We start from the raw sequence: 14,926 nt of genomic DNA, 5'->3' as shown, positions 1-14,926 counted from the left end.
ATAAAAAATAAGGTGTCATCAGTTGGTTGTACATTTTATCCAGCAGATAATCCAGGCAGTTCAGAGGAGCAACACTAGTCTCACTTTTCAAGGTATTTTTTTTCTTAAAACAAAGGTTTGCAACAAGCTACATACTGTAAGTTAGAATGTTAGCAGGTGAAATATATACAACCTACTGCAGGCTAATAACCAGACAATTATTCACCAACATCAGCTTATCAGGCTCTCAACACTGCTTTACAAATCCAAAAAAAGTTACAAAAAAACAACTCCACTTCTATTCTGCAGCTGAAGATGTTTCACTTTTCATCCGAGGAGCTTTACCAGTTCAAAAAGAAGTCCAGTTGGTTTTGTTTTTCCAACCTTTTTTGGATTTACCGTGTCCTGGATGACAGAATCTACACCATATATAAAGAAACATAAATCAGCCTCTCCTTTTTTAGCTTCTAGTGTTGACTCTAGTGTTTGAGCTGACACTATTTTTTTTTTCCTAATGCTTGTGATTAAATTAAAATGGCCAGTCTTGATCTAAAATACATGATATAAATAAAATAACTGATCACTCATTGGTTTAACATCTGTCAGAGTGACTGTCAGCATGTTCACTGGTGTTCTCGGTATGTTCTCACATGTTTGCATTAAAATTAACTATAAATAAATATAATAAAATATTTAACTAATATACCTATAAAATATGCATTATGTGGTACTATTTAGGCACCAAATCACACAATTTTATTTTTGTTTTAACCCTCTTGAAGCCCCCATAACTGAAGAGAGGAAGAGAAGCCCTTGTAACTTCGAAGAGTTAATACTTTGATATTGTGAAACCGTGGTATTTTTGCTCAAAGTTATCATACCATCAGAATCCCATACCAGGCCATGCAGAGTGCTTCTGTCATGACCTGGATTACCTTAAATGCTGGAATACTAGAATAAGTTCACCATTAACCCTCCAAAAATCGAATGTGACAACCTAATCTTGGGGCAACACCCAAACTTTCTAGAGGAGATGTAGATGAAATATTGGACTCCACTTATTGGGTGCTTACACAATCAGCAAAACAAAAACTGTGCAGTTACAATTCAGCTTTAAAAAGTTGCAAAGAAAAAAAAAAGGCAATATTCAACAGAGATCGATCATTTAAGCTACTAAAGAGAGCGACAAAAAGAGAGCATTTAACGACACACAGCAGACATACAACCCCTTTAACCCAAGAAACAAAAAAAAGAGAAGCTTATCTGGTTAACTTCACAGTTAAGGTAGCTTAACTTTTGAAATAATTTCAGGAGAATCTCTGTAAGTTGCTCTTTACTGTAAACAAATGTTGTATTCTGCTAAAACCATTATGAACCAGAATTATAAGCTCTTTTAAAATGGAGCTGACTGATGAAAAGACAAAGAGTACGACACTTAAGTCACAGCAATGTGAGACGTCTGAAAAAACGTTAAATTGTAATTTGAAAATTAAATTAGAACATATACTTTATGTACAAATAGTACAGGAACTGTGAGTCTTTATATGCTGTTCATGGGTGTTTGAGACAACAACTGCATCCAAGGTCGAGCTTCACAGGGGTGTAAGGAAAAGGATGTGTACCTTACTGTGTAGCTAAACTGAAAATAAATAAAGGAATCTGGATATGAAGGTCAGTTTTAATATAATATCAAAAAAACAATTTCCACTTTTTGTCAGATCCATTTATCAAATTCTTTTAATACAATTACATCTTGTAGCCTTGCTGGACCTATGGGCCAAACTGTGGCCTTTCTTTATGGAAAGGGAAAAAGAGCTGGAGCAGCTGCAGGAATGGCTACAGGAGCCAGAGACAGGCATCATATTATGCTCCAGTACTGCGAGAATTACAAAACTACCTTTTAAGTTTGTGTGCTTCCCCAGAAAGAGCCAGATGGGATAATATATGCCTCTCCGTCTAGCTCAGCAGGGTGCAAACTTTCGATTGAGAGAATGTGTGACAGCTGTTTGCATCATTGCCAAGAAAGTGACACTGATCAGCATCCAAAAGCTGTGGCAGACAAAAAGCCTTTACTTTTAAATCAATCCACCAATTCAGGACTTTAATGGTGCTATTAGATAGCTAGAGGTTACTGCTGTTTCTAGCCAAGCCAGATATATGGTCCGGTCCATACTTTTGTCAATAAACTTGAGCCTGAGAGTCTGATCAGCGGTGCCCTCATCAAACATCAGTGTCTATCAGCCACATTTTTCTTGGCAACAGTCACTTTTACTGAAATTACTGCAACACAGAAAAGAGGGAAGATGTTAGAAGATGGTGTGTACAACCATTGAATTTATTGGTCCTAAAATAAAAAAAATAAATAAAAAGAAGTAGTAAAACTTTGAAAACAAGAACTGCAAATAGGTGCAGGCAAAATACTGTTTGTTGAGGTTGATTAGCTGTGGCAGCCATCTTGAATCAAGTTGACTCCAAAAGATAACCAGCTGTAGATGTTCATTAATTACTTTCTGAGAATTTCAACTGGTTCAAATCTGTTCACTGGTGGAAAAGATTAGCCAACAGGAAATTACATGATCACCCATTGCCATAAAAAGCACACAGTAAAGATATATCAGGGGCCTTATCCCAAACTCCAGGCCTCAAGGGCTGCTGTCCTGGGAGTTTTAGGTTTTTCTGCTCCAACACACCTGATTCAAACAGTTTAATTACCTCCTCACCAAATCATCAAGTTCTCCAGGAGCATGGCAACAAGTCATCCATTTAAACCAGGTGTTTTAAGGCAAGAACACATCTAAAACATGCAGGAGAGCGGCCCCCGAGGAATGGAGTTTGACACCTGTGCCTTAGAACAAGTGGCAGACATGTACGTATCGAAGACAGCTCAGACATAGTTGTAGTAGTCAGAATATGACCTGAAGTAGGTCATATTCTGCTTTATAGTAGGTCTGACCTTCAGGATACATACTGCTGAGACAACAATGATACAATGTGGTTCCAGATCTTTCTGTCCTTGGATTTATGCACAAGTTAAACTAATAAAACACAGGCTGAAAGTCTCTTAAAACAGATAAATTTAAGTTCACGCTTCAGTCTGATAGGAACTGCCAAACCAACATGTGAAGATAAAAACAGAATTTGCCACAGGCAACCACTGGATACTTTGGCCCCTGCTCTGGTGCCACCTTAAAAAAAAAGCTAACACTGTTCAGCAAAGTGTGGAAACCTTTCGTTCCAGTCTTGTTGTATTATCATGGAGCTACTGCTGTCAAAGAATCCAATCACAAAAAAAATTATTCTGAAAGACACAGCAGTCGATCTTCCTGCAAGAGTAATTCAATTAACTCAATACAGACCACCTCCTTATTAGAAAAAGACCAACCAACAGATAATCAACTGAGCAGAATCTTCATTGATTATAACGATTCTGTAATCAATGTTGTAATTAATAATAGGGTGATTACAATGTTAGAATCCTCTGAGTTCCTCCAAGTCTGAGGCTGAGCTTCTCAGCCAGGAAAAGGTGGAACGGAGTAGTTCAAGTATTAGAATCTTGTTCATGGAGCGGGAGATAGATCAGCAGATCGGGGCCTCATCCACAGTAATGAGGGACGTTAGTAAATGGTAAATGGACTGTACTTATATAGTGCCCTTCTAGCCAACCAGGCTACTCAGAGCACTTCACAACACAGTCTTTGCCCTCATTTATCCATCCACCCACACATTCATGCAGCACTCTACTATATATCTACGAAGCTAATCTGAATAAATCATTCTATAGAGTCTAATCAGTGCTTTAGATCGCATTCATACACTGATAGGGCACTTCGGAGGCAATGAGGGGTTCAGTGTCTCGCCCAGGGACACTTCGACATGTGACCGCATACTGGTGGAATTGAACCTGTGATTGCTCTAACCACTGAGCCACAGCCTCTGTCCCATCTGTCACGGTGAAGGACCTAAGCTAAAAAGCAAAGCTGTCAGATTTAGTGGTCCGTCTACGTTCTAAACCTCACCTACGGATCTCGACCGAAAGAAAGAGATCTAGACACAAGTGGACTTCCTCCACATGCTGGCATGGCTCAACCTTAGAGATAAAGTCAGAGCCACTGCTCCTCCACATCTAAAGGAGTCAAGTGAGGTGGTTCCGACGTCTGATAAGGATGCGTCCTGAGCGCCTACATCCAAACACGCCCCACTGGGAGACCCTGGGGGAGACCCAGAACTGGCTGGATGTATCCTCTCTGGCCTGGGAATGGCTTAGAATACCCAGGAGCTGGAGTGTGTTGCTGGGGAAAGAGATGTCTGGGTTTCCCTCCTAAACCTGTTGCTTCGACAACCTGACCGTGGATAAGCGGCAGAGGATGAAAAGAAAAGGGACTAGATGCATGAACAGATGGTTACAATACCCAAAAGTGATGTTAAAGGGGTTTGATTTCAGTTAAACCAAACTTTTTCACTGTAGATGGAAAGGATCTTTAAATCCCAAATATATACTAACACTGTCACCGGGCCTTCAATTAATATATTTATTATTCTTGTCATAAAAACTTAAATGGGGTAAAAGGCATGGATGCACGTAACCCGCTTTGGACAGGATGATCAATGTAAAGACAAATGTATAATAAAACATTACACGGAAGGATTCTGACTGTTATACTAAAGACAGAGGCAGTAAATGGCTTTTGTTGGACATGAATCACGTACTCTACCTGACAGGGTTGCTGGTAAGGGACACTCGCAGTGAGTCTAGACAGGCAAACAGCCGTTCGTCCATCACACCTGACTTCAGCTCACCAAGGAATTCCTGGGGAGATATCTGATGGCTGTTTCTCAGGCTACCCTAAAAGAGAAACAAAGAAAATATCCCTTTTACTGAGCCCATATAAAATCTAATTAAAATGTCAGGCCAAAAGGTAAGAACAGTGAGACAGAATGTAAGGATGCACCATGAGTGATTTATTGACATTGTGCAAACAGCAGTAATGACAAACAATGAAAAGAAACTACTGACAAAATGTGGGGGGAAAAAATCATAGTATTTTCACCAGTTTTATGTGTATTTCTACTTTAGAAAATTAAGATGAGCTATTACAAATTGAAGAGTTTGCAGACTTATTGAAACTGGATTGCATATTTGTTGCTGATTTTATGTAGATAAACAGCAATAACTGTGCTTCCATGTCATATGAATTTACACAAAGCTCAGCACTGCTCATCACATCTGTGACTCCTCAGAACAATCTCATTTTAAGGATCTAGAAACATCTCCACTCCCTCCTTTGTAGTTTCAAAGGACTAAAGTCAGTGATAATTTTGAGACAAGCAGAACCCTGCTAAAATACACATAATTCCAGCTGGTGTAGTTTAGAAGATGTTCACTTCCTGGGGTGCCCTCTGACCCGCCCCACAGAGGGAGCCTACAGTAACTTCCACAGTGGGCAAAATAAGGTTCCCCGAGTCAAGTACAAGTGGAACGTTTGTTACGCATATTAAACAGAAAAGAAAGAGGAAAATAAACTATGGGGTCATGCCAAGGCCACCTCACCCGCCTGACCTCAATCCCAGTGAATTTGTCTGGATTGACCTCGTCCAAGCAACCAGTAAACACACAACTGCTCTGGGAATCTACTCAAATGGGGAAATAATGCAGCAGATACGTTTTTATGGTTCTTTTGAAATTTGAGGGAACTCTGTGCTAATTATTCAGAGTAATTAGTTAATCAATTACTCAAAAGTAACTCCATGGGAGTAATTAGTGGAAAGACCGAGGGAGTGCGTTAGCCTCCGCTGACAATTTTGTACCTAAAATTGATGCTACTTTAGTGTTATGGAAGTGGTTTGGCTACAAGACGACAGACCTCCAACAAAGCACAACATTTTGGAAAATGTGCAAAAAATGCTGTCATTCCTAAAGATGGAAACACGACAAACTTGTTTCATCATTTCAAACTACACCCCTGTGGAGTGCACACAGACAACAGAGGCACACAGAAAGAACAGAGCTGGCTAAGAGCAGCCGAAGGAAAAATAAATGAGACAGAACATGGGAGCAGCTTTCTCTAGGTGCACTTTGTGTTAAAAAAACAGCAAAGTCGTTTATGAAAATAACTGATGTCTTCACGCTGTTTGGTCAGGAAGGTGAGGCTGCTCACACAAATTCACACCTTCATAAATGTGACCAAAACCTGATTAACAAAGACTCTGAAGGCAGCATCTTACTGGACTCCCACTGAGGGAGACTAGGTGGAAACTCAAAATTATGGCTGGAGATGCCCATAACAACTCTGACTATTTTGAGAGAAAACTTGTTGCACAATTTTTTTAAAAACGTATTCAAAATTCAAGTGACAGTGACTGAGCGCCTCTGCAACTCACACAAGAAAACTGAGAACGCCCACGAACATCACAGGACGTTCTGGAGACTCCCTCATGAATGCTGTTTGCCAACAAGTCGCAGCCCAGTGGGACGCTACCTTAACAGCCCTCAGGAGGGGGGAAATCAAAAGTCCAGTCTCCTTTTTTAAACTCTTTGGACTAACAAATTTAAATGACTTCACTGGTTATTAAATTCATGAGTTATGCAGTTGTATACTTCTCAAAAAGAATTAGAAATACCCCAACATTAGAACACTATAGTGGATTTTACTTCATATCTCTGCCGACTGCACCGTGACGCTTCTGCTGCAGGAGGCTTGAAGTAATAGATTCACACAGTGGAAAATAAAATGCTCTTTATTGCAAGCTGCAGTCGTAAATAAAATGTGTTATTTTCTTTATTGTTGTAAATATTGCTGCATATTTCCTAGAAATATCGTTCTATGAGGTTTGATCACTCATCCCTCCTGTTAGGTGTTGAAAAGGAAGAGGAATTCTGACACAACAAACTCCAAAAATATGATGATACGATTCTGAATTCCCTCAGGGCCGCAGGTACATGCAACACAACAACAAAGTGTCCTTTTTAAATGGAAAAGATAGCACTATACATTTTTTGTTTTTTCATAATTTTCATTTTTCCACAAATCATTTCAAAAGAGTGGAGTTTTGCAAACTTTAAAATGTGCTATAATGTTGTTTTTTCCTTTTTCTTCTTATACAAGATACATTATTTTCAGTTTTAAAGATTTCTTTATATCTGTGTCGTTCTGCTTGAGTTCTTTTATGACTGAATATTTCTGAATATTATTTTGTTTGAATCCACCAATCTGCAGGCTTCTCTTTCTGGTCTGAGCACCTCTACACTTTAAAGTTCATCTAATTAAATATCTAATTATATGTTATTGATTTGATTGAGAATACAAAAGAGAAGTGAGGAAAAAAAGTGCATTAATCTAAAAGCACATTATTCAAGTTTAACTGCTATTTCAGGTGATGGTGCACATTTGCAATTACATTACCCATCTCATCTGCCGGCCTGTTGCACTTTGCACACATCCTTTTTTTTTTAAATAACAGTTACATCTTTGTAATACAAGACTAAAAAGGAATATTTCTGCAAATTCCGTCTTGCTGTTTTAAAGGCAAAACTGAGCAAAAACAATTTCCTACACAGCAGGAGCACTCCAGCCAAATCAAAACAGGGGCCTCAAAGAAGTACAGTGGTTATTTCAAGACAACTACTACTACAGAGCACTCTGTCAAAGGTCAGCAATTATTCTGTGTAACAACATACATGGAAATTGTTTCTCAAGAAAGCTATCTAACAATTTCACATCCAACAGTGACTTGTGAATGTTTCCTTAGCCCTGGACATTGCTTTTCTGTTTTCTTGTCTTACGAGATGGAATTAAAATGGATGCATTTTAGCTTTTTATGAACTAAACTTAAAAATCAGACTAAATTAGTAAACTCAAATTAGAAGAAAATTCTACAAGTATAAGACTGCAAAAATAGTCTTTCCAAATGTAATTATAGTAAGGGTTTTGAAACTCATAATTATTATTTAATATCACATTATAGTAATAAATATAATATGGTTGGCCATTTTTATACAGATTTGTATCCACTGTGGATCGTTTTAATGACCTGAGCCAGTTTATTACATGACTCACAAAAAGACAAGATCCATACCAAACGTTAATTGCCAAACTGAAAATAGGAAGACTCTATGCATTTTTGAGAAAAATGCATAATTTATCTCAATAAAATATAGTAAAATGGATTAACAGGTGTAATAATTCAACATTGAAACAACAAAGAACAGCACAATGCTTTGTTTAAAGCATTTTATGTGCAACCATTAAAAAAAAAAATACAATGAATGAGTCTGCTAAATATGAATGACAAAACCTGAAGTGGAAGAGTAATAATTTAGGTTAAAAATAACTAATGACTGTTTATGACACAGATGTGGACACAGTTAATGACAGTACAGCTGTCTGCAGCCAGGTTTAAACTAAAGTTCAGCTGAAATCTTCCAATAAATGCAAAGTTGTTGTTTTTGTTGCTGTAAAATCTGTCAGATTAACAAAGCAGGGATCCTGCTGTTGTCTGTCACAGTAAACTACAGAAATCTGCTTTTAGATACCTTCTTTGTGAGTTTCCAACTTGATGCAGATCCATTTTTTATTTTTAAACTTCAAATTATTTATAAATCAGTCATAAAATCAAAGGTATAATTTCAAACTCACAGTTTTGGAGGCAGCGAAAATATACTGGATGACCATTTCTCGCTTCATGTTCAGGTCCTTTTCCCTCAAAGGCGTCTTTTTGTCCTCATTCAGGTTCATGTCCTCCTGAAAAGAATAAAAAAAAGAATATATTTTTTCACCACATGCAATAAGACTCACTTTATTCTGACTGAAATTTCAGAATCGGTGCCTAATAAGTGAAAAACTGGATCCTGGATTCTTGCTTTACAGTTTTAATGTTTTATATCCACTCTTCATTTAAACAGAATGTGTAGAACGCACCCTGACATGAAAACATTTAAGAGAAGTCCGGTCAGATGGCAGAAGAAACTTTCTGATCACAATAAGCAGTTGTTGTGAAGAAGACGACACGGAGCACGGCTCGAGGAGGCCTTTGTCAGGTCATCCATCTTTGTCAGGGTGGCTGAAAAGCTGCTCTTCCTGATTTAATAATAAAACTTTTTCCTCAAGTTTTCAGAGTTGGCATCATCAGAACCCCGGCTATCAGGAAGAGCCGCTTGGGAACCACAAACCAATCAAGGGGAACTGACACCTCGGTCTTCAGAGGCTTACATTTGCGATGTATTGTGCATCCCTATCAAGCGTCAGGACTTATGATAAAGAATATTCACAATTTAATGTAATAAAATAAAAGAACATACCATCATCTTTTCAAACAAAGCCAAGATTTCTTTCTCTGAGGTGATCTTTGAGGACATCTCCTCGAAGTGATGCAGAGTGGATGCTGAAGCGGAGGACCAGTCGTTTGTGCTGTGTTTAGACACAGTGAGGGGAGGACGCTCCTTCTTACTCCCTGGAATCCGAATACTGGCAAATCTGTCCAGCTGCAGAGAAATAATTTAAAATAAATCAGTAAAAAACACACAATTAAAAGAAAGAAATGTTTGTGCTGAGCTCCAGCACGCCCACAACCTCCTGGCCTCAAACAAGTTCAAATGACAGAAGGATGAACTGATGAGTCCTTCGTGCAAAAGTAGATGACAGATTATCAGTACATGTAAATGGTTATAAACTGAGAAAAGGAAACGTGAACAAGGAAGCAAACAGTGTTAAACTATCTGTGACTTGTGCTAAAAACAAAAAAAACTCAGCATCTGCTTGACAAATGCTGGGCGAAGCACCGTCTACATTCTGATAAAAAGTTTGTTAGTGAGGAAACAGCTGCTTTTGACCAGATGTCAGGAAATCTAATGTGTCATAATAAAACAATGCTATGCAAAATTAGTAAATTAGTTGTTCTAATGTAAAATAAAATGGTGTTAAGCAGCTCTGAGATGGATGAGAAAGGTGCACCAGTTTCTGAGATCTTACCACATCGTCTGTGATGCTTCTAAAGGGCAAGTTCTAAAGATGGGGACAGGAAAAATAAAACAAATCAAGATATAAATGAAGAGTACGGGTTAACTGTCCAGTCACTGCCGAGGCACTTATTTTCAAAACATATTCAAGTCCATGCTTCCAAACATTTTAAAATAAAAGATCAAAATATTTTACAGGATCTCAAACTGAAGAAAATAAGATTCTTTCTTCAAGGGTCTGCTCGAAAATGTTATGAAATTGGTCTTTTTGTGAATTTACTAAAGAATAAAAGCGAGGACAGTACATGCGCACCTTTTTGTTTGTTTTTGTAAAAGCGCACGTTCTTTCATTTTGTTTTGTCACAAATATGGGAGAAAAAAAAAATCAACTGAATGAAAGAGGTGGCAGTTCTTCCATCTTGTGCTGAGAAAAAACAAAGCTTACAGTTTATATTTAAGGTTTAACTAATTTGTTTACACAGAATAACTTACAAATTAACAAAGCCACCAGAACGGGTCAGGCTTTCCCTCCAATCTATGGAGCAATTCCACATAAATACCAATAAAACATTCTTCTTCAATGTTTCAATATATATAGTTTTTGCTTTGTATTATTTTGTACTTGCTTTTATTTCAGCTTGTGTGTTTCTACTTTTTTGGGCCTAAACTGGTGGTGGAGTTCGTTTCTTTCCTTGCCGTCAGCATGACGTGTGTCCGCGGCGCAGCGGAGTGGAGCGGAAGATGAACCAACTACTCAGGCTGACAACCAATTATTACTCTACAGTAAGAGCAAAATAAACAAGCCTTAATCCGCCCAAATCCAAAGACGGACACATGTCAGCGCCAAACTTCAGAAAAAGGAGGTGGAAGTGGTGTGATGAGTGAGTAAGCCAACAGCAGCAAGTCCTGCCGGCAGAGAAGCTCATTTTTTACCTGCTCTAAATGTTCTTCTGCAAATATGTTTTCTAATGAACCCCAAAACTTGTTGGCCACCCAGGAGTGCATGGTTACTACTTAACAATGTTAATGTTATACATGGACAGTGATCAGTCACCATCCAACTCTCCTTTGACGTTAACAGAGAAGGCAATGCTTGTAAGAGCTTTAATCTCGATCACTTCTTAGGAGACGGGTCTTCTGAATCTTCCACTAAGAATATGGAAGGATGGAAAAAGGACTTACAGAAGAATATCACTGAGGAAGAGCGGGGAAAGACACGCTCCGGGGTTCAGTTACAAACACTGAACAGATTCTTACAATAAAAGTAGTTGGTGTGAACCTACTGAGCTATACCTGATGTGTGCATTTATGAAATGAGAAGAGTAGCTAAAAGCTTGAAGTAGCAAAAGGCCAGCTACAATGCTAAAAGGAGCATAAAGAGACAAAATTAGAGCAAGTATGCTGAAAAGGATTTCAAAGAAAACAATATTTTTGAAGGTGTTGAGGAGATCTCGATGTCTTTTTGAAAAGTTACAAAAACCAAAAAGTCTTACTTAGCACCCATCTCCTGATTGAGCTGAATATTTTGGTTTATATATGAATAAAATAGCACAAAGTATGCAGAAACAGGAAAACAATAAAACTGCCATAACCTACTATAATTTAGTAATCATAATGCCTACTTTAAGAATCCTAATTTCATGAATAAGTTAAAAACAATTATGTAAATCTTAATATGTTCCCGTTATAATGCCTAGGCTTAATACTGCAAATCAACCTGAAATGTTTTACACACATTTATTTATTTATTAACCTTTATTTAACCAGGCAAATCACATTGAGATCACAGGATGTCTTTTTCAAGGGAGGCCTAAACGTGCACATTTTTACACTGTGGGAGGAAACCCACACAAACAGGAGGAGAGCATACAAACTCCACATAGGTCCAACCCAGGGTTTGAACCTTCTTGCTGTGAGGCAACAGTGCCAACCATTAATCCATCGTGCTCCACAGCTAGCAGCCTGACTTTGTAACCCCACTTAGATCCACCACAGAACACTCATCACAGAGAGTGAGCAGGTGTTTCCATCAGGGGGAGGAAGTGTAGGACATTTAACCAGCAGCTCATTGGTGGAAGTGGATAATAACAGCCTAGATTGGAGACCCAGGCTGGAACGTCTGAGCACTGACAACAAGGAATTAACTTGTGTTCACACAGTCAAAACATTGGGGTCAAACGGAGGTGAAGAAAATCTGTGTGATGCACAACTTCCCTGTCTGAAAGGGGTGCCATGTGTGTGCTGCAGATAAAAGTTTAACCATTTTTTAGATGAGACTCTATACTACGAGTCCCAACAATAGTGACAATTTGTCCAGACAACAGCATCTCCCAGGAGGGATGAAGTAGACAAATAGTGTGCAGACAGACCCTTGATTGGTTTGTAGTAGCAGGAAACACAAGGATTAGTGCTAGCTAAACCCTGTTCTAATTTTAACTTTTGGAAGGCCACATGCAAAGTCAAGTAAAAGAAAACAGACAAATTCAGAAAGAAAACGGTAACTTTAGAACTGAACTGGGTTTGTTTCATAACAATGGCACATATATTATAAGGGCATTACTCTAAGGTAACATAATCTTCTAGATCAGTGGTTTTAAAAGTATTAGCATTAATACAACCTCAGAAAATACCAAAGTACCACAATTATGACCAAGATTAAAACATGGTAGTATAAGCTCATATCCATATCTGACATAAATGGGACAACTGGTTAAATTACTAGGCCTGACGCTGGCTGAAGGGTACGGTAGAAATGTGATGGTTCTGTTTTGTTGTTCTTGTTGTTGTTGTTGTTGTTGATGATGATATCACGCTCTTCCTCTCCTCACAGCATTTGAACACAATTTTGAGATAACTTGAAACAAATTTGATCAGTTTTGTGTCTTTTGTTGCTTGCAGGTTCTGTAGAAACCACTTGTGCAGCTTAAATGATCACTAGTACACAGAAACACTGAGATCCATATCGATTTCTACAGGGATTTTCAAAATAATCTACATTGCACTTTTGTTTTGAGTACTTCCCATTTAGAGCAAAGATCATTTTTTACTTGAACCACTCATCCTTTTAGTTTATCATCACATTTCAGCTGATGATGGTGAATTTTCTTGTTTTGTTAACTTATAAACAGTTGATACCATTTTCTAACCAATAGAGGAATTTAGCGTACCTCCAGTGGTATTTGTACCACGGTTTGAGAACTATGTTTGTAAGTGATAGCTCTAATTGTTCAGTTTGTTTAACTTTTTAGCTTTGTTTTGTTCTTGTTCAAAATTAATAATGAAATTATAAAGAATGCTTTCACTTAACTTTAATGTGAATTAGATTGTTTCAAAATAAAATATAGTTCAGTCATTTTCAGGCCAATCAGGCCATTGTTTATACTATAAAACAAAAGCAAAATATGCAAACACACCTACTTCAAGGAAGGTGTTTTGTAGACTGTGGGTGTATGTATGTGGTATCAACTGTTTGTTTGTTATTAAAAAAAACAGACAACACAGTTGTTACAACGCAGGCATTCATTCATATTTGTTTATACTTACAAACTTGGGTTTACGGTCTCCTTCATCGTAGTAGGACGAGGTGTGATGAGAAGCCCCTTTCTTCTTCGGAGCTTTACTGTCTCTTCCTGTACTGGACTCGAACCGCTGACTGTAGTTCTCCATGTTTAGGTGACTTTTCTCTGGGTGCTGATTAGCTGATTAGCCCAGGACGCAGGAAAATAATGGACGGATGGATGACACGTTAGAGCTCATGTAAGGTTCCCGTTCCTGCCTTGAACTGGTCGAAAACTGGTCGGAAACGACTTCCAAAACAGAAAAGGGGTTTCAGTCAGTCGGCCCAGCTAACTAGCAAACAGGCTACACCGTCATTTTTTTCTACACTGACTGGCTTAACTCTGCGTTAATCCAATTTAAGATCTGTCACGTAACGCTCCAGAGGCCAATAGCAGGAAAACAAAAAAAAGGAAGCGTAACGAAGATTTGCTGAAAAGTTATTAAATTCGCCTGTCAACTGAAAAACATGCAGATACTAACAGACGCTGGACAATTCCGTCAGAAAACTATCACAGCGCAGCGGCAGCGGCAGCAGATTTTTTGACAGTCCCGCGCGTTGTGACGTCACATCCGCGTGTTCAATCCAACCAATAGCGTTCATGAGCCAACGATGGTCGCTTCCTATTGGTGCAGCTGCGTTTATTTACAACAGAGGAGTTATTTTATTGGCCACGGCGAGCTGTCAGTCCTGCCTGATCAACTTTAGGGGCTTTCCGGTTATTTTTTCCACGAGTCTGTTGGTGCAACGGTTTATCCGTGCTGTATGAGCTTGAAACATCCAGACTTTTGAAAATAAAGTCAGATTAAAAATTACATTCAAAGCTCTTTTTATGTTAGATATTTTGGGCTATTTTGTGACTATTTTTGTTATTCACAACACAGTGAGTTGACATAAATCATCGAATTGAACATTTAAATAATCAAAAAAGAATTTGGGGGTGTATATTTATTATCACTTATTCATTTTTTTTGTACGCTCTTTCTCCTGTTAAGGGTCACAGGGGCCAACCTATCCCAGCAATCAAAAAAGAAAAAAACTAATCTAAACCCAGTTGGAGACCTTCATTATGCCAGACGCCAATGATACTTACACCACCACGCAGCCAGGTTTGGGGGTATATATTGTTAAATAAATTACATTAAACCCACATTACAAAATACAAACAACAGTCTTTGTGAGGAATGATTTTGTGTTGTGGTGGGTGAAATAACCTCTTGAAGTACACTTTATTATTTCTCAATAGAAAGGGGCCAGTGTTATCTGTTATGTTAAGAAGCTTGTGCAATTTTCTACTTTCCAAACTTTGACATTGGTGCCACAACAAAAGGCTAAAAACAAATATACATTTTTCCACCACAGCCTTAGAGAAGATTTGCACAATCTGAATGCAAACACAGAGGGACCTAAGCCTCCTCAAGCAGGAGTTTGTTGTGTCT

At 38.3% G+C, this 14,926-nt stretch overlaps 1 protein-coding gene across 5 annotated transcripts in view; it reads right to left on the bottom strand.

Annotated features, from left to right (window-relative positions):
- LOC108250481 (protein diaphanous homolog 3) overlaps window positions 1-14,035 on the bottom strand; it is a 171,737-nt gene extending 157,702 nt beyond the window's left edge. For 2 of the 5 annotated variants that reach the window (XM_017440386.3, XM_037980038.1), the window contains exons 1-5: window positions 13,475-14,035; window positions 9,945-9,977; window positions 9,275-9,457; window positions 8,613-8,717; window positions 4,692-4,822 (exon numbers count right to left, since the gene is read on the bottom strand). In XM_017440386.3, the coding sequence (XP_017295875.1) occupies window positions 4,692-4,822; window positions 8,613-8,717; window positions 9,275-9,457; window positions 9,945-9,977; window positions 13,475-13,597 (575 nt within the window). In that variant the 5' untranslated portion in view covers window positions 13,598-14,035. The remainder of the gene's footprint in view (window positions 1-4,691; window positions 4,823-8,612; window positions 8,718-9,274; window positions 9,458-9,944; window positions 9,978-13,474) is intronic. The other 3 variants (XM_017440420.3, XM_037980037.1, XM_017440402.3) reach the window with 2 other exon arrangements.
- Between the last annotated feature and the right edge of the window lie 891 nt (window positions 14,036-14,926).

Source organism: Kryptolebias marmoratus, linkage group LG15 (genome assembly GCF_001649575.2).
Source record: "Kryptolebias marmoratus isolate JLee-2015 linkage group LG15, ASM164957v2, whole genome shotgun sequence".
Classification (NCBI taxonomy): Eukaryota; Metazoa; Chordata; class Actinopteri; order Cyprinodontiformes; family Rivulidae; genus Kryptolebias; species Kryptolebias marmoratus.
This window is presented reverse-complemented; position numbering and strand designations above follow the sequence as displayed.